Source organism: Myxocyprinus asiaticus, chromosome 11 (assembly GCF_019703515.2).
Source record: "Myxocyprinus asiaticus isolate MX2 ecotype Aquarium Trade chromosome 11, UBuf_Myxa_2, whole genome shotgun sequence".
Taxonomy (NCBI): Eukaryota; Metazoa; Chordata; class Actinopteri; order Cypriniformes; family Catostomidae; genus Myxocyprinus; species Myxocyprinus asiaticus.
In genome coordinates, this window is record NC_059354.1 from 35,497,156 (window position 1) to 35,517,436 (window position 20,281).

The following is a 20,281-nucleotide window of genomic DNA, read 5'->3' on the forward strand; positions in this document are numbered from 1 at the left end:
GTTCCTCTGTGGTCACTAGAGGATTCAGTTAGAATGGCTTGGTTCTGCAGTATAACAACGGCCTCTAGAAGTGAAATAAAAACACCTTGTGGGTATTTGCTATATCTAAGTAGTGAGAACATGACCACACTAATACATTTGAAAAAGCATTGATTTTGCTATGTTTACGCCTCTCGTCTACACTGAAAAATGTTTTCCTCCACCTAAAATGAAGACTTTCGAAATGCTCTCCAATACTGAATACTTTGGAAAACGATGACATTAGGCAAATGAAAATTGGGTTTTCAAACTTAGACTAATTAGTGTTGACTTCGTCTAAATCTGTCATCATTTACAATATTAATCCATATTTTTATCCTCACTTCTTCAATGCATATTTAGTTGTTTTGATTAGATAATCATTTTAAATTGAAGCGAAGCCATGCAAAGTAAAATGTGGCTATAGAAACATGCCCAGTCAGCACATACATTGTGTCTCCAAATTAATATCTTGTGAATAATAATAATAAACCTTATTCCTAGTTAACCTCATTTGGTGAAATATACAATACTGTGCAAAAGTCTTAGGTGCATTATATTTTTCACAAAAACATTTGTCTTAAAATGATTATTTTATATATTCTGCTTTTACAGTATCAGTAGGAAATATCAATTTTAGATTTCAACATTCCATTTGCAAATAGAATTGAATAGAAGAATGTTACGCCACGAGAGCTGTTGTGCTGTTGGCTGTATGCTTCTCTCTCTCTCTGCTGTTACTCCGCTCTCATATCTCTCAGGCCTCATCACTGGACACCTACCCTGTCACTCATCATCACTGTGCTGACTCCATTCATCAACCGAACCAATCCAGTCATAATCCAGAACAAGGAGCCCTAAAACAGATGGTATGGCCCCCACAGACCCGGATCTCAACATGTGGCAAGTTCTACAAGAAGCTTGGAACATCATATCTGCCAACAACCAAGAAAAACTGTGTCCAGGTGTACCTAGGAGAATTGGTGCTGTTTCAAAGGCAAAGGTTGTCACACCAAATATTGATTTAGCTTTTTTATTTTTACTGGACTTTGTATGACATTAATTGATAAATGAAAATTATTTATGGCATTATTTTTGAATACATCCTCACTATGCAACATTTTTCACAAGTGCCTAAAACCTTTGCTCAGAACTGTACATCTTCATCTAGTAAAAATCTAGTCTTTAAAAGCTTAATTTGCTAAACAGCATACATAGAGCATTATAACAGAGTCAATTCTCAAAAATTAACAGTCCCCAGTGTGTTTCAGGCTTATTTATAGTTAAAAGCCTCGCATTATGCAAATCCATATCCAAATCTTTATTTTTTCGGAATATTGGGACTTTTGTTTAACAATACACTGCATCCAGGATATTATTTGTTTCGAACTCTTGTAGCATCTATGTCTGTACCCAACACAGTAAGAATAGACACAGTAAGGCAGATTAATCGGTTATTTGCCTTTTCCACCACCTTAGCTATCAGTATCATCAAAACCCACTATCGGTCAACTTCTAGATGACAGCACCAAATATGAACATAATCAACAAACCAACAGAACTTCTCCAAAGACCAAACCTAAGTAAACAGAAAACTTAAATGAACAAAACAGGCTCTTTTATGTATAACCTTCACAGAAGTGCCACTGAGCATATTCCAAAGATTGTACTAAAAAAATTACCAAAAACCTCTTAGTGGTTAATTTAATAATGTACAATAAAAATGTTCCATTAGCAGTATATAAAAAAAATAAAGTGATCACATAACGGGGCATATACCGTAGCAAAATATTCAGGGTCCCCTGACTATATATTGCTCTGGGACCCTTTCCTATTAAAAAATACAGTTCATAATTTGATGTGGGGCCCTAGAATCATTACCATCTTTCACCCCACTAGCTATAGCCCTGCAAAATATCCACAGCCTACAATAGATAAAATGAGTATTAAAAAAGACATACAGTGCATTTACTGTCTTCCAGTTGTCTAATGCAGTCCACCTGTGATACATTTTTTTATTTCAGTGCAAAAGTGCATTATTAGTCCCAATGACAGTAGACTGCTCCAGTAGACATTCATGTAGGTGGTGGTAAGTAGTGACTGATCAGATTGGAAATGAAGGACAAGGCAGGTTGAGGATTCAGATCGCCATACTTGTGCCACTGCGAGAACTCTTATCCTGTAAGATTGAGATAAGACAAACAATAAAATTTATTTACATTTGCTTTTTGTTCATTTAGTGGTTTTATTCAGTTTAAGTCAGCAATATTTTATCAAACAGTGACACTTTATCACGGCATACATTTTTTTGGTATGTGACAATAAGGAATGGTTTAAAGAAAAAGGTGGACAAGAATACAAAAATAATGGGGCACAAGGTGTGAAAAAGAGGGTCAGAATTAGATTGTTATTGCATATACTGTTACAAGACATAAAACCAAGTGACATCTGCAAACAAATGATGCTAGACCTTTTCTCAGAACTTCACCTTACTTAGCAATTTAAGAATTTTCTTTTAAAAGGATCATGCCATGACTTTTTTTAAATTATTTTAATATATTCCTTGAGATTCACTTATATTAGAAAAGTTTTCTGCAAAAAATAAATAAATAAATTTCCACCCTCATTTTGACTCTCTGTCAGAAACGCTTAGTTTGCTACTTCTCCTTTAATACGAGTAAACGCCCACTGTTATGATTGGCACTCTTGACCTGCTCTCTCCTTGCCATCTCACTGCTCACCACTACTGGGCGGGGATACTGAAGTGATAAGGTAAAGTAGTCGTTGATGTGTTGTTGTGGAAGCTGTCAGATGCAAATGCCTACCACAGTGTGACATCACAATGTGGAGAAAGTAGAGAACAAGTCATTTTGGCATCTTGGTTTCAACAAATACTCTTTTTACCGTAAGGAGGAAATTTTGAGCTCTGAAACTTACCATATGTTTTTATAGTATAATGAACTCTTACATGTGGAGAGATCAATGGAAAATTAATTTCTCATGTCATGACCTCATTAACGAGCTGTTCTTAATGTAATTTGTAGTGGATATTTTAAGTTAGAGACCCTCAAGTTCACACAGGTGTTTTAGCAGAGTGACCATTTTGAACAGAACAACTACAGTACTGTGCAAAAGTTTTAGGCACCTGTGAAAAATGTTGCATAGTGAGGATGTCTTCAAAAACAATGACATAAATAGTTTTCATTTATCACTTAATGTCATACAAAGTCCAGTAAACATAAAAAAAGCTAAATTAATATTCAGTGTGACCACCTTTGCCTTTAAAACAGCACCAATTCTTCTAGGTACACCTGGAGACAGTTTTTCTTGGCTGTTGGCAGATAGGATGTTCCAAGCTTCTTGGAGAATTGGCCACAGTTCTTCTATCTATTTAGGCTGTCTTAATTGCTTCTGTCTCTTTATGTAATCTCAGACTGACACGATGTTCAGTGGGGGGCTTTGTGGGGTCCATGACATCTGTTGCAAGGCTCCCTGTTCTTCTATTCTAATCTTTTCTATTTGCAAAAGTAATGTTTGGGAGTCTAACTTTTATATTTCCTATTGACACACTAAAGCTGAAGATATAAATAACCATCTTAAGACAAATGCTTTTGTGAAACACCTTATGTGCCAAAGACTTTTGCACAGTACTGTATAGTTCTATAATTTAAAATCTAAATTTTTTTTGTGTGTGAAATGTTTTGTTTTCTGATTTCTTTAAAACACATGCCACTTGTTATGATATTTTGTTACCTAATGCAATGGAATTCAAACATTTTTAAGTGTGTCTTCAGTGTCCAAACACTTTTGGGGCCTATGTATTGATATCGCATCCTCCCAATGGACAAATGATAGCTTTAGATTCTTACTGAGAAGTGGTCGCCTCTCCTGCTGTGGCCAGGCAGAATGTCAATGGAAGAGTAAGTTGGTGGTTTCCCTGACAATCTCCCTTGAGATCGCTTTTCCATTCTATAACTGTCCTCCTCATCTGAACTCCAGGAGCCCCTGCGTGGAACAGGTGAATAACTCCTGTCCCTCCGAGTGGTTGCACGCTCCAATTCTTCCAGCAGCTCGCCTTTACTGGGAGCACGTGGACGAGACCTGTCTGAACCTCTTCTGCATGCTGAAGAACCTCGCCCTCCACGCTTGTCACCCCAGTCAGACTCATCAATGTAGTTGTGTTGTATCCCTCTCCGTGAAGATGCTGGCACCCTCCAGGAGTTATCACATTGATGACCTGTGCGGTTTGAACTACCACTAGATTGACTAGACTGCCGAGGTCTCCCACGGGCACCATCATCGGCCCGCCGAGAGTTCTGTTTTGCTCTGCCCACAATGGGAGGCAGCTGGATGACTCTGCGCTCCACACCTTGGACACCCATCTCATCCAGGGCGGAGAGCATGCTGGGTGGCCTAGCTGAAAAAAGCACAGCCTGGGGTGTCGGTTGGTGTGGTTGGGCCATGTATTGAAGTTGATGGTTTTGGAGTGGGACTGCTGCATAGTGATGCTGAGGCTGGAGCATCGGGACTCCCATATCCATCCCTCTTACCTGGTTCTCCACAAAATCTAACACCTGGTTATTGCCATGTACACTTCCACTCATGCTGCCATTTGCATGATATCCATGGGGAGGTACAAAGTGTGGGGCAGCCTGAGGGGGAGGAATGGCCATTGGGCCCATGGGAAGGCTGTGTTTAGATGGAAGATCGGATAAAGAGCCTGTGCAGGATACATTCCATTGAGTTTAGTAAGATCCACATTAGTGTCACTCTATTAGTAATCTTTGAAGCAGCCATTCATACTGTACATTAGCAGATGATTAGAGGAAGTAAATCTGACCTGAATACAGAAATGGGTTCCCCTGAGACATTGCATTTGAAGCAATGGGGGCATAAATTGGCTGTCCATGAAGCCAAGGTACCATTGCATTTTGAGCATCACGCATCATCTTGTGGCGCATCACCACTAAGGAGACAGAATGAGGTCAAGTTAAGTCATTTTTATTTATATAGCGCTTTCCACAACACACAATGTTTCAAAGCAGCTATACAGAAAATCATGCATTTACAGAAAATGAAACTGTAGTATCTATAAAGTCTTAGAGTCATCATTGTGTGGTTTGATTAAATATTTTATTGTGTATAAAAATAAGTAATCAAATAACTGTATTAAGAACCCCAGAGAACAAGCCGAATCCTTTCATCATTTACTCTCCCTTAGGGGGTTCCAGACCCATATGACTCCCTTTTTTTGTGGAACACAAACGGCAAAATGTTAGTGACTGACTGTCACAATCACCATTCACATTCGTTACATCCTTTTTCCATTCAATGAAAGATGCATGCTAATAGTGGGGGTAAATACCTTCTTCTGGACAGCAGCAAGTGCGAGGACAGCAGAGACAACGCACATAACAGCAGCAATTCTGAGGACAGCACTGGCAGCAACAGACACCAGTCAGTATGATCAGGAGTAATGCCCCAAGAATGATGAGCAAAACAGTCAGCCAATCTGAGAGAAAGAGGGGGACGTGACCTCATCAGCACCTAGAAGCTTTTCTGTGGTTAAAATCAAGACTTCAGTGTTAATACTTACGATACACGATGAGTTTGATTTCCTTGTCAGAGTCTCCCACAACATCACCAGTTGCATCGATGGAGCAGTAATACATGCCGTTGTCCCACCACATGACCTCATTAATAACCAGGTCTGCAGCTGTAAAATACACACATACAAAAAAAGTTAAATCCTAAAACATTAACTATGCTATGTGGTAGCATGTTGCCAAGGTTACAAAGGACACATTTATGCTAATTTGTAACAGATGAACTGAATGACAGCCATTTAATTTACATTTAGTCTTTAAGCAGACGCTTTTATCCAAAGCAACTCACAAATGAGGAACAAGCAATTTGTCACACAAAAGTCAACAATATCGCGCTGCCAAGTTCTCAGAGTAGCTGGTGTAGTATAGAAGCTAGTGCAGAAGAAATGTTAAAATAAGTGTTACCTTTCACTTTCATTGCATCTTTTTTTTTTTCATATAGTGAAATTGAATGGTGACTGAGGCTGACATTGTGCCTAACATCTCCTATTGTTTCACTTAAAAAAAGTAGTCACTCAGCTTTGGAACAACATGAGAATCACTAATGACAGAATTTTCATTTTTGGATAAACTGGTACAACTTTAAGACTTTTAAGCACATGGTTGTACATCAAGTTATCACAAACCTTATGTTTAGTGTTTAAAAAAGCACTAGTTGGTCCAAACTCACTGTTTTGAATGGAGATCTTGCGCTCTCTATACTCTGTCCCCAGAGTAGCTTCATTGATGCCCCTTTTTTGAATCACAATGCGAATAGTGCGCTGATTGTCTGGACAATCATTGGCTGGGTCCTGCTTGAGGGCCAAAGCTGCTTGGTATGCTAAAGGAAGAGAGAATCATACATGATCTCATCGATTATCACATTTATTGTGAAAAGGACAATAAGTCCTATGACACTCACCAGTTGAATAATATTCCAGGACTGGATCCAGACAGAAAGACTTGAATCGCCATGTGACCAGGACATCTTGTGGGCTTGCAGAGGTGGAGTAGTCACACCGCAGAATTACAGAAGCAAACAGAGTTGTGTATCTCTCCGTCTGAGGAACTGTAACCTGGATTGACAACAGCTCTGAGAAGAGAGGGAGACAGTGCCTATTTAGGTTAGTTCAGTGTTCCTAAACTTTGACCAATGAATTTTCATGACTTTTATGATTACTGGATAATGATTACATTTTGCATTTTAAAGAACAATTCCTTGCTAATAAAATATTTCAGAGCATAACTAGAAAATGTTCTATTTGGTATATACAGTTTAAGTCAGAAGTTTACATACACTTAGGCTGAAGTCATTAAAACTCATTTTTTTAACCACTCCACAGATTTAATATTAGCAAACTATAGTTTTGGCAAGTCGTTTAGGACATCTACTTTGTGCATGACATGAGTAATTTTTCCAACAACTGTTTACAGAGAGATTGTTTCACTTTTAATTGACTATATTACAATTCAAGTGTGTGAGAAGTTTACATACACTAAGTTAGCAGTGCCTTTAAGCAGCTTGGAATATCCCAGAAAATTATGTTAAGCCTTTAGACAATTAGCTTCTGATAGGAGGTGTACTGAATTGGAGGTGTACTTGTAGATGTATTTTAAGGCCTACCTTCAGACTCAGTGCCTCTTTGCTTGACATCATGGGAAAATCAAAAGAAATTAGCCAAGACATCAGAAAGAAACTTGTGGACCTCCACAAGTCTGGTTCATCCTTGGGAGCAATTTCCAAATGCCTGAAGGTACCATGTACATCTGTACAAACAATAGTATCCAAGTATAAACACCATGGGACCACGCAGTCATCATACCGCACAGGAAGGAGACGCATTCTGTATCCTAGAGATGAACGTAATTTGGTGCAAAAAGTGCAAATCAATCCCAGAACAACAGCAAAGGTCCTTGTGAAGATGCCGGAGGAAACATGTAGACAAGTATCTATACCCACAGTAAAATGACCAAGGGACCACGCAGCCATCATACCACTCAGGAAGGAGACGCATTCTGTATCCTAGAGATGTACGTAGTTTGGTGCGAAAAGTGCAAATCAATCCCAGAACAACAGCAAAGGACCTTGTGAAGATGCTGGAGGAAACATGTAGACAAGTATCTATATCCACAGTAAAATGAGCCCTATATCGCCATAACCTGAAAGGCTGCTCAGCAAGGAAGAAGCCACTTCTCCAACACTGGCATAAAAAAGCCAGACTACAGTTTGCAAGTGCACATGGGGACAAAGATCGTACTTTTTGGAGAAATGTCCTCTGGTCTATTGAAACAAAAACTGAACTGTTTGGCCATAATGACCATCGTTATGTTTGGAGGAAAAAGGGTGAGGCTTGTAAGCCGAAGAACACCATCCCAACCGTGAAGCATGGGGGTGGCAGCATCATGTTGTGGGGGTGCTTTGCTGCAGGAGGGACAGGTGCACTTCACAAAATAGATGGCATCATGAGGAAGGCATCTCAAGACATCATGAGGAAAACATATCAAGACATCAGCCAGGAAGTTAAAACTTGGTCCTAAATGGACAAAGACCACAAGCATACCTCCAATGTTGTGGCAAAATGGCTTAAGGACAACAAAGTCAAGGTCAATACCAATGAGTGGCAATCACAAAGCGCTGACCTCAATCCGATAGAAAATTTGTGGGCAGAACTGAAAAAGCATGTGCAAGCAAGGAGGCCTAAACACCTGACTCAGTTACACCAGTTCTGTCTGGAGGAATGGGTCAAATTTCCAGCAACTTATTGTGAGAAGCTTGTGGAAGGTTACCCAAAATGTTCGACCCAAGTTAAACAATTTAAAGGCAATGCTACCAATTATTAACAAAGTGTATGTAAACTTCTGATCCACTGGGAATGTGATGAAAGAAATAAAAGCTGAAAAAAATCATTCTCTCTACTATTATTCTGACATTTCGCATTCTTAAAATAAATTAGTGATCCTAACTGACCTAAGACAGGGAATGTTTTCTATGACTAAATGTCAGGAATTGTGAAAAAACGGAGTTTAAATATATGAATAAGGTGTATGTAGACTTCTGACTTCATCTGTAAATTTCCATGACTTTTTATTATTCTCCCAATTTCCATGACTTTTCCAGGCCTGGAATCACAATTATAAATTCCCCTGATATTTCTAGGTTACCATAACCATGGGAACCTTGCTATATGGCCTTATGAGTCTATACACTAATTCTTAAAAGCATGACCATACAAAGTCCAACAAACTTTTTGTGTAAAGGTGTGTCTCACTAGTTGTTTCCACAGCACAAGAACATTTAAAACCAGGGGTGTAAAAAGTACTCAGAAATTATACTTAATTGAAAGTATGGATACTGAGTGAAATTTTTCTCAAATAAAAGTCCAAGTATCTAGCCAAAAACATACCTGAGTGAAAGTAAAATATATTCACATTAAATTGTACTTAAGTATTAAAAAATTTAAAAGTAACTTTTTTCTTAACTAGAATGAAATCTAAAGGAGATTGTTTGAGAAAGGACTTTGTTAAACTCGAATGGTTTGTTAAGTCGTGTTTTTACTGTCTCTGACGACTGTCATATTCTCCCCCAGTGGCATTCGCAACCTGGTCAAAGAATCATGTTACAATAACTACATTTTTTCAAAATGATTTGTGACGAGGAGGAGGGCGTGGCCGGGCCATGATGGAGCACAGCCGGTGCTGAATCCGCTGATTAGAGGGAAAGCGGCGGCCAGAGACGCCAGTTCGAGAGAGAGAGACGCACGCGGCCTCACTGCACAGTTCAAGGATGAGGCGGGAACCGGCTGAACAGTCAACGTAAAGTTTAATGGTAAACTTAAAACCAACGCATGCTTCTCTCTCTCTCGACCCAGCGTCTCCGGCCCCGCATCATGGGTCGGCCACGCCCTCCTCCTCGTCACACGATTTTTATGTGGCCTGTTGTACGTAACACAGCAACTTCCTGGTGAAATGAACACTAGAGGTGCTAAAACAACAATTAATTTGATCTCCTTTCACTCAAATCATGAGTAAAACCATAGATTATCAGTTCATAAACGTTTTTCGCTCTGTTCTATCTTATGACATATAAACACTTTTACTATATAGCACATGACTCATTTTAACGTTTGCATTACATAACCAATTACTGTACATTTAAAAGCTTGTTTAAATGTGATCAAATTGTGTGGTAGCTCAACTGATAGAGTGTTGCATTTGCAATACAAAGGACCGGGGTACAAATCCTGAAGAGCACACGAGTCAACATGTGAGCTAAAAGTGTCATCAGAAATTGTGTTTTTCATGTCACATTTGCTTTTTCTGACATTATCGGTTAGGTTTAGGTTTAAGGTAGGGAGGTAGATTTTGTTGATTTAAATCTCGATAGAACATTAACCTTAAACATTCAAACATTTCACTCTCTGTTAGCACCACACAGTGGATATTTCACTTCAGAACTGCACTGAGACGTGTAATAAACCACATAATTTTATTTTGCAAAAACATTGCCACAGTCACGCAATGTTCTTTGCATGGGAGAAGGACGAATTGCAATGTCAGTGCACCCAAATCCTTGAGACATTGAGAAAGATTAAAAAAATTGTAAATGAAGTTTTGAAGAAAGTTAGTAATGCTGTTGGTTTTGTGTAGAAATAAATGACATGTACACATTTAATTACAAAAGCCTTTTGTTTATATATATATATATATATTTGCAACGTGAATTATCAATTTTGACTTCATAAATGTCCATCTGTAAAAGTAGCAGGCGTTTACAATAAAGTTTAGGACAAAAATATCAGTGTTTCTCACTTCATGCTAATAGTTTTGAATGAATACATCACATTCAGTCGGGCGGTCACATATGGTCTATTTTACAAATATTTAAACATATCCAACGCTCAAATCAGATCCGAAATTCCGCCTTTGCAGATGGTCGGAACTCCACACAGCCGACGTGCAACACTCCATTTGACATGACAGACCTCTGGTCTGTCCTTTGTCAGATACAGTGAAAAGTCGGCTTCAATCCAGTAAGATGAAAGAAAATGATCTGCAAAAATGTAATGAGTACTTTTCAAGTTTAAATAAAATTGTAAGGAGTAAAAAGTACTGTTTTTTTCTTTGGAAATATAATTAAGTAAAGTACAAGTTTTCCATTTGAATTGCACTCAAGTAAAGTACAAATCCCAAAAAGTAATACTTAAGTATTTTTACTTAACTAGTTTACTCCCCTGTTTAAAACAGAACTGAGGTTCAGTCTACACAATGCTTCATTAATAAATTGACATGAAGCAAGTTATATACATGGTCACGTGATCTGGTTTCTTGGCCTGTCATGGTTGCACCTGTTGATAATTAACCTCGCCACTCAACTTACCGAATTTACAGTAAAGAACTCTAGACTATTTTAAATCTTCAGAAGGCCCTAATAGTAAACAGACCTTCAATATCCCAGTGGTTTTTAAAAGCAACTTACGTGCTGGAAAGATGCAGAGCACGAGCCCAATCACCTCGAGCTTCAGCATGTTTCTTTTCTATTTTCCACCAAAACAAAGCAAAACACACAAAAACCCAAGTATGACTCAAACAGCTTGCAAATATAGGCACCGCACGCAGGCCATCATGTCACCTCAAAAAGTCTGTTGTAGGCATATCCATAATTTTTCTTATTTCTGTGATCTATCTGTATTCTCATAAGTCTACAATGTAAACACACCTTTGCTCTTTGTAAGTCAGATTCCCTTCCCTCCTTCCACAATGACCTCACCGACTCCACCCCTCGACAGGTGCATCACACAAAATCCAGTTTGTTCATTACTGATTTTTTTCAAAATCACATACATTTCTTTGGTTTTCACATAGTTGTCATTGTAAATGTTATGAGTCAAAATTAAAAGATCAGGGGGGTGGGGGAGCCAAGATGGAGTCTGAGTAACATCCTCTTGCTGACGCTCTGCAGTCGAATGCATCATAAGTGACATTTTTGCGACTTTACGTGTATGAGGGCTTAAAGTAGTAACAGTAATAACAGTTAATATGATTTGAAGAAGTTTCTTTTTTCGTTCCTTTTGACATTTTGCTGTGTTTGATGGAAGAATATATCCGAGGTGCCATGCATTCTTATGCAAAAAATTACTGGACGCCGTGTTCAAAAGCGAAGACGCGTCTAAAACCACAGAGTCACTCGAAAAGGAAAACTGTGTGCTACTTGACAAGTGTGAGGAGCTGGATGCTTATGTAACCGGTCCTGTTCACCCCGCTCTGAACGGGACTCGAACTGGAATCTTCGGCGTGGGAGGTGGGTGCACTAACAAGGAGGCTAAAGGCTACAGCCTCTAGTGTTAGTCGCTAGTGCACCTCTTGAGGTCAGGAGAGTGAGGTTTACACACTGCACAGCTATCTACCAGTTGGCTCCCGTTACACTCACCCCCCGGGTCACGGCACTATTGTAACCGGTCCTGCTTGCCCCGCTCCGAACGGGACTTGAACTGGCATCTCCGGCGTGGGAGGCGGGTGCGCTTACAAGGAGGCTAAAGGCTACAGCCTTTAGCGTCAGTCGCTAGTGCACCTCTTGAGGTCAGGAGAGTGCAGTTTACACGCTGCACAGCTATCTATCAGCTGGCTCACTTTACATTTATAAAAGGAGATGGAATTTATGAGTGGCTGGAATAGTGAGGAGAAGATGTCCGAAGAATTCTCATCAATGTGTTCAGTAAAATCTCACCTGACTTTGGCAACTAGCTCATCTATTCGGTAGACATTGCTCACAGACTGGGCCCACGTTCCGGAGATACACGCTCAAACCGTCACATCATTGTGCAGTTTCTTTAACGCAGTGTCCGGGATAAAATTTGGAGAGATGCGAGAACTTCAGACTTCCTCAGAATCAGAATTCTCGAAGACTTGATGCAAAGCACCAAGCACACCAGAAATAAACTGTGGCCACTTGTTGAATGAGTGAGAAAGGAGGGGAAGAAAGCAGGCTTCAGAGGCCCCTTTGCATACATTGATGGTAAAAGGGTTTTGTCAAACCATCTAAGTTAGACTGAAGGATGCTGTGGTACACTCATTTAACTTTTACTGCATAGTTGGACTTTGCTAAACTCACGGGTAGGAGCGCAACTACAAATTTCCCAGCGGGTATTTGGGGGGTGAGATGTTGGAGGGGTCGAGGAGGCTGACTGCACCACAGCCGCTGGTACATGGTGAACTTTACATGGCGCCCCTATGCATTGCATACCTTGCATATATGGTTTTTGCACCTCTGCTCACGGGCATGCACGAATAGATTTACCGCTCCCATATTTATGTTTCCTTTAGCTATTTTTTCTATGTATTTGAAATTTAGGTAAACTGGTTCAGTTGAGTAAATGTGCTATCAAAATAGGGAGCTGAAAAATGTTAAAGTAACGTCATCCATTTTATACATTTTACAAGCTAAATACGTAAAGAAGCAGTCGCTCTAATAAAGATATCAGAAAAAGATTGAAAAGGGAAGGAAAGTGAGAAGAATAGATCGATAAAAAGCAAAAAAGACTTCCACACTAACCCTTATATTCTTTATTCTGCTTGATGTTCTGTTGCAGAGGTAGGCAAGACATAAATTTAACGTTTGAGCTGTTTAAGAGAAGTTTCATTTTCTCAAATTAGTATTTTGTTCTATACCTAGTTCTCAATATATTCTTTTGTTGTGTTACATGTTATGTCTTTGTTAGGGATGGGCAGATCGATACTCAAGTATCGATACTTCCGATACTGATGTGGTATCAAGAATATCACATAAAATTATCGATTCTTTAACTAGTGATCTTATTATTTAGATAACATGAATATTAATGCATCTCATAAGCTTCGAAGTGGAAAAAAGAATTATATTAGCAAATTGTTGCATGGCGCCGGAACTATTTTTTCTTCCGCTCATCTTGATGTGCAGAAATGCTAAAATACACTAGCAGTCACAGACAGCACTCACCCTTTCAGTCACAGTGCTCGTTCAAAGAGGGAGCAGTGCTTTACTGAGGTAATGTCAGAAAAACAGCATTTGGAGTTATTCACTCTAAGTAATGACAAATCTAGAAGTGACATGTATAATAATGGGCTTGTGTGACAATTTTTACAGGCGTATTTAAATTCAGGTGTTAAAACATTGATAATGATCTTTAATCCTTGTTAATAAATGATACCCTTATGAAACTGCCCATGGATTTACTGTAGTAATATTGTATTAACCTTGACTAGTAACCACGACTGTAGTAACCATGTTTTTTTGGCGGGGGGGTTTAGCAGTAACCAAGATTTGGTACAATTAACCATGGTTTTGCTACAGCATTACTGTTGTATCCATATTGTGACTTGGTTTTAGTAATAGTAGCCATATAATAATATCTATGGTTAATTTTGTGGTTTTATATGTTGCTTATACTTACTAATTTTTGAAAGGTAAACAAAGCAGCCTAATAATTTTCTGCTTAGGCCTATAAATATATTAAAAAAATGAATAATTTAAGTTACTAATTTTATCCAAAGAATTCGTAAAAATGAAATGTATTAGAGGTATCGTATTGGTATCGATATCGATGATACTGGCCTAAAAGTACTTGGTATTGAATCGAAAAGAAAACAAGTAGTATCGCCCATCCCTAGTCTTTTTCTTTGTTATCTATTAATGCCAGGGGTCTGAAAAAACTATATTTAAAAAAATATTCTGGATCAAAATAATTCATACACGTTAAGCAAATACCTTACTGCCTTACTGGTTCTAGGTGTTGACTTTAATATAGGAACAAATAATATGTTAGGTGTACCCACCAAGAAAAACAATATATTCAAACTCAAACCTGAAAACGTTTATGGACAAATTTGATTTGATTGATATTTGGAGAAAAATTTATCCAGATGAAGCTCAGTACACCTGGTGTAACAAGGACTGTTTGAAACTATCTAGAATTGATTACTGGTTGATCTCTAAAACATTAAGGAGAAACAATATTTCTGTTACTATTAGCAACAGTCCTTTGACAATAAAGCTATTTATATTTCAGTACATTTATCCCAAAATAATACCTTCAAAATCTCAAAAGCATCACTCTGGAAGTTAAATAGTTCCCTCCTTAACTATGAAAAGGTGAAGCAGCAAATTAATGAACAAATCAAAACTTACTGGAATAGAGCAGAGACACAAAAGGTTTATGGGTGAAATTGGGAGCTTTTAAAATACGAATTGGGGAAATTTCTTAGGATGTTTGGAAGTAATATAGCAAAACAAAATAGGATAGCAGAAGAAGAATTTCTTTCACAACTAACCTCTTAATCTTTTAAGGAGCCATTATCCGGCAGTCAAAAATATGAATACTCCAGACTACAAAATAAATTAGATGAACTGTATAGATCAAAAGCTAATGGAGCCTATATTAGATCTGGAAAAATATGGCTAGAATAAGGGGAACAAAATTCAGCCTACTATTTTAGGTTGGAAAAAGCTAATGAATGCTTCACTTGACTGTCTTCGAACTAATGAAAGAGTTCTTGATGACCCTAAAGACATAGCATCTTTTTGCTCCAAGTTTTATAATAATTTATATACATCAAGATATTGCGATAAATCAGCCAATTCTTTTTATTTTATTTTTTATTTTTTTTATTCAGTTAGTCAAAATAAAATTATTTCAGCAGAAGATAAAGAAGCTTGCGATAACAATATCTCCCAAACGGAAAGCTGTCCTATATCCCCATATTTGTTTTTGCTTGCCTCTCAATTTTTGGCTCTTCATATTTCCAATAGTAATTTACATGGTGTGACAATCGACAATAGACAAATTATTATTAGCCAGCTGGCCGATGACACCACATTGTTTTTGAATGATGCTTCCCAAGTCCCTATTGCTTTAAGATTGATTAACACTTTCTCCAGGGCTTCAGGTCTCCACTTAAATGTCAATAAATGTGAACTAATGCCCATTAAAAATTGTGATGTTCCTTCTATATGTAACATTCCAGTGAAAGATCAAATTTCATACCTTGGAATAATAATTAAAAAAGACCAAACTACAAGGTGTAGATTCAATTTTGACCCCCTTATAGAGAAAACCCAAAAGAAATTAAACTCTTGGTTGCAAAGAGACTTGTCAATTAAAGGAAGAATTTTACTTTCTAAAGCTGAAGGGTTGTCCAGACTCACTTACGCAAATCTCTCTATTTGGAGGTTGATAAAGGGGTATTAAGAAAATTTGAAAATATGTTATACAATTTTGTTTGGAAAAATAAAACCTTTTCATTAAAAAGTCTGTGATGATGAACCCAATTAATCAGGGGGGACTTAATTTTTCTTCACTACTTTAAACAATACTTTTAAAATTAATTGGCTTAAGCACTTTTTTAATAACTCCTCATTGCTTTGGAACATTATCCCTAATTATATTTTTTTCTAAAGTTGGTGGCTTGAGATTTCTTTTACTTTGTAATTATGATGTCAAAAAGATCCCAATCAAATCGTCCAATTTTCATAAGCAGATGCATTTGGCTTGGTCCCTGATATACCTTCTATAACTTCTCTCCGCACAGATATTACATTTGGAATAATAAGAACATTCTCTACAAAAATAGATCACTCTTTTTTGATCATTTGTTTAACAACAATCTTATTTTATTTGGACGACTTTTTAACCCATATGGTAGACTTTATAGCTACATAGATTCTTTACAGAAGTACAAAATTCCTATAACTGCTAAAGAATATGCAATTGTTTTCGATGCAGTTCCCTCTGGAGTGTCATTGCTGCTGCAAGGTAATGACTTTCCATGGCCGTCTACCCATTCTTTGAATTTAGCTGATACAATGGTTGGCAATATATGTTTCTCTGCAGAGCAGCAGTTTAATAATTGTAAAATAAGAGCAATTTTCCAGAGAGAGATAGTAACAATTTCTTACATAATACCATACTGGATTAACATTGCAGAGAATGTGCCTTGGGATAAATTATAGTCCATGCCCCAAAAGTATCTGCTTACAAATAAAGTAAAAGAAATAACGTTTAAATTGATACATAGGTTCTACCCAACTAAAGCTTTTCTTAAGCGATATAAATCGGACATTGATGTAAACAGCTCTTTCTGTTAATCCTCTGTGGAAAACATTACTTGTATTTGTTTTGGTACTGTATCCAAATACAGAAATTTTGGTCAGAAATTCTAATGTTTATTCAATCTCACTTTGTAAGTGACTTCTCTTATAGTTTTAAAGATGTATTTTTTGGAATGATTGACTACTCAAGAGAAAATGAAGAAAAATGTTACATAATTAATTTATGTTTCCTACTAGCAAAATACTATATACACAAATGCAAATATAATTATTCTAAACCTTTCTTTCATTAAGATTGAGCTTGTTGAGTATTTGAAAACTATCAACTGTGCTTTTATATTCAACTTTTGTGACCTCTTAAGAAACTTCTTTTTTTTTTCCTTCTATTGATTTGAATATACATTTGTATGTATATCTGTTACCCTGGTTCTGTGTCTGTATCTGTTTTTGTTCCTGTACTGTTCTATGTTTTAGGTATCTGTGTGTCTATGTATAATATTTGTATACTCGCAATAAAAAAATAATAATAAAAAAATATTAAAAGATACAATTGTTCGTTCTATTGCACCAAAACATATTTTACCATTCAAACACCAGGGGGAGACACTTGCTAGACCAGTGGACATTTTTGTTTACTTCACAAACGACAACCCTTGCAAAGATCTTCTCTTACGACAGTAAGTCACCGTTTGCGGATAGTATTAAAATGAATGAGAGCCGTAAACTGACACCTACATGTCGCAAAATTGTCCGTGTCTCTTAGTAAACTCAACACGTTCATTCCAAAAGGATTGTTTAGCGTTAAACATGTTGAAGATTAGCGGAAAGCGGTCAGTTTATAGTGGTGAGTTGTTTTCTCACAAAAGCAGTATAATCAGCACACTGAATCATCTCCTCCATAGACATTCATTTTAAAAAAACGGCCTCTGGTTAGGGTTGCACCAGCTGTGCGTAAGGTCTCACTTAAGTTGAGACGTAAAGTTCACACTAAGGGCTTAGTAACTACTAGTTAGTTTGTTACTAAGTCAGTGCTTAATTTGGTTGCACCACCTGTTCTTAAGGCAAGACTTAACTAGAAAAGTAATGCGTAGTCGCATATGATGTTTACCTGTATTGATCCAATAAGCAGCCTTTACATTTGTACACAGAAGTGTTAAAAATCCGTGAATTTCAGTTTGATCTTGTTAAAACCTTGTTTGCTCGTAACTGTCAGCTGTAATAAATTATATCTGTAGTCGCCTTCAGCTTGCTCACAGGGGTTCTAAATACAATTATTATTTAATTATTTAATTTCTATACACGTTTTACAATCATATTTAATCAAACTACACAATTATCACTGTAAGACATTATAGATATTACAGTTTCATTTGTTTATTTTTTATTTTTTGTTAATGCATGATTTCCTGTAAAGCTGTTTTGAAACAATGTGTGCTGTGAAAAGCGCTATACAAATAAAAATGATTTGACAATTAAAATATGATACATAATAAAACAAAATTTCATTAATGGGATATTTAGCCTATGTAAATAACAATATTCAATAACTATCTAAAATGAATAAGGGACATTAAATAAATAAATACTAATACAACAGGCTGGTAAAATAGGCATTTATTAATATCTGTTTCGTATATGTTGAAACTTGACACCATACACAGGAAAGTGCACCGTTAGATCGGATGCTGAATGCTGAAGAGGTACGTTTTTTACATAATGTTTTCTCCCGTAAATGTAAACAAGTGTAAATGCCAACATCATCATATATGTCGAAAAGACTGAAGCCTGTCAACCAATATATATATATATATATATATATATATATATATATATATATATATATATATATACACATTTGTGCTCAAAAGTTTGCATACCCTGACAGAAATTGTGAAATTTTGGCATTGATTTTGAAAATATGACTGATCATGCAAAAAAATCATGCTAAATTGCTAATTTGGTACTAGAAAATCACTTGCCATTATATCAAACACAGTTGAAGCTATTTGGTTCGTTAAATGAAGCTTAACATTGTCTTTGTGTTTGTTTTCAAATTGCCACAGTTTGCAATAGACTGACATGTCTTAAGGTCAATATTAGGTCACAAATGGCAAAAAAGAAACAGCTTTCTCTAGAAACTCGTCACTCAATCATTGTTTTGAGTAATGAAGGCTACACAATGCTTGAAATTGCCAAAAAACTGAAGATTTCATACAAAGGTGTACACTACAGTCTTCAAAGTCAAAGGACAACTGGCTCTAACAAGGACAGAAAGAGATGTGGAAGGCCAGATGTACAACTAAACAAGAGGATAAGTACATCAGAGTCTTTAGTTTGAGAAATAGACGACCCACATGTCCTCAGCTGACAGCTTCACTGAATTCTACCCGCTCAACACAAGATTGTTTTTTTTGTTTTTTTTACAGATTTTGTCACTGCTGCAAAAATTCTAAATTCTATTGGTTAATAAGGTTGTTGTTTTTACTTCACACTGACATCTTTTGCTGAAATTTGATTTAAGGCTTTAATTGTCCCCATATTTAAATTAAACCTGCAACTGATTTACAATGATGAAACAGCACAGAAATTGAACACATTCCTCTGGGTGAATTAGTCCTAATACAACTGTCTTTAGGCCTTTTTCAACAAGTTTGATTCTCTTTATTAAAAGAATAGTTCATCCCAAAATGAAAATTTTGTCATTATTTATTCACCCATTCAAAACCCATGCTGTAGGTTTTTTCTTTTTCAGTGGAACACAAAAGAAGAACTTTTGAAGACTCTTTATACAGTTCTTCTCTATACAACAGCAATTATTTTACTCTCATTGAGAAAAATAAACAAACCAACAAATGTAGTTATGATTTTTCCTAGGTTTAATCCTTAACCCTTAAATAACATGAAAATAACGTATGTGTATTCCACGGAAGAAAGAAAACATCAAGGTTTGGGATGAGATGAGGCGAAGTGTATTACAGATTATTGATATACATCAGTCATTTGTATTACGTAAATAAATACGGAATGAGTTACCAAATTTGTTCACAGATGTTTCCTTTCTTAAATAGTGTTTGAAAGGAGGCAAGCTAAAATTTGATGCCTGTACTTTTCCGATTTGAAATTTTGTTTGTTGATTTGTTGTTTTAAAAGTTGTTCCTTTTTGAATGAGTCAGGTCGTACAGTATTTTTAGATTTCACCATCTAATGTGAATTATGAGACTATTTTGATATTACTGATGTATCATTATCATTAAGTTATTCATTTTTTAATTGTTAATTATTAATCATTTATTGACTATAGAACAATGTGAGAGTGTGTGAGAAAGTGAGAGATACAGATATAGAGAGAGCTAAACATAAAATCTGAGCACTAAACACCTGTGAGGGCTTGTTTCATATTGTTTCCTGATATTGTAATCTCATCCTGGAAAGAAGCATCCTTTCCTTTACTGTCTCCTTTCCCATTTCCTGCTTGGCTTTGGGTCTGTATTGCTGAAGAAAAAGTCCTATTTATTTTCTTATGTATTTTGAAGCAAGAGCAAAGAGTTAAAGTGTTCGTGCCTTTGTAGTTCACATTGATATAGGTGATAAGGAACAA

At 36.7% G+C, this 20,281-nt stretch overlaps 1 protein-coding gene across 1 annotated transcript; it reads right to left on the reverse strand.

Moving 5' to 3' along the window:
• Window positions 1–646: 646 nt before the first annotated feature.
• LOC127448546 (immunoglobulin-like domain-containing receptor 1) lies at window positions 647–20,216 on the reverse strand. Its single transcript, XM_051711175.1, has 8 exons — window positions 11,080–20,216; window positions 6,526–6,696; window positions 6,295–6,444; window positions 5,615–5,734; window positions 5,384–5,530; window positions 4,859–4,984; window positions 3,888–4,738; window positions 647–2,197 (listed from the first exon to the last, which is right to left on the reverse strand). The coding sequence occupies exons 1-8, from the start codon at window positions 11,126–11,128 to the stop codon at window positions 2,159–2,161; spliced, it is 1,653 nt and encodes a 550-aa protein (XP_051567135.1). The 5' UTR covers window positions 11,129–20,216; the 3' UTR covers window positions 647–2,158.
• Between the last annotated feature and the right edge of the window lie 65 nt (window positions 20,217–20,281).

Coding starts and splice junctions, on each gene's coding strand:
- LOC127448546 (XM_051711175.1), bottom strand. CDS start 11,128: ATGCTGAAGCTCGAGGTGATTGGGCTCGTGCTCTGCATCTTTCCAGCA. Junction 6,697..11,079: donor GCTCTGCATCTTTCCAGCAC/GTAAGTTGCTTT, acceptor CTCTCTTCTCAG/AGCTGTTGTCAATCCAGGTT. Junction 6,445..6,525: donor CCTGGAATATTATTCAACTG/GTGAGTGTCATA, acceptor CTCTTCCTTTAG/CATACCAAGCAGCTTTGGCC.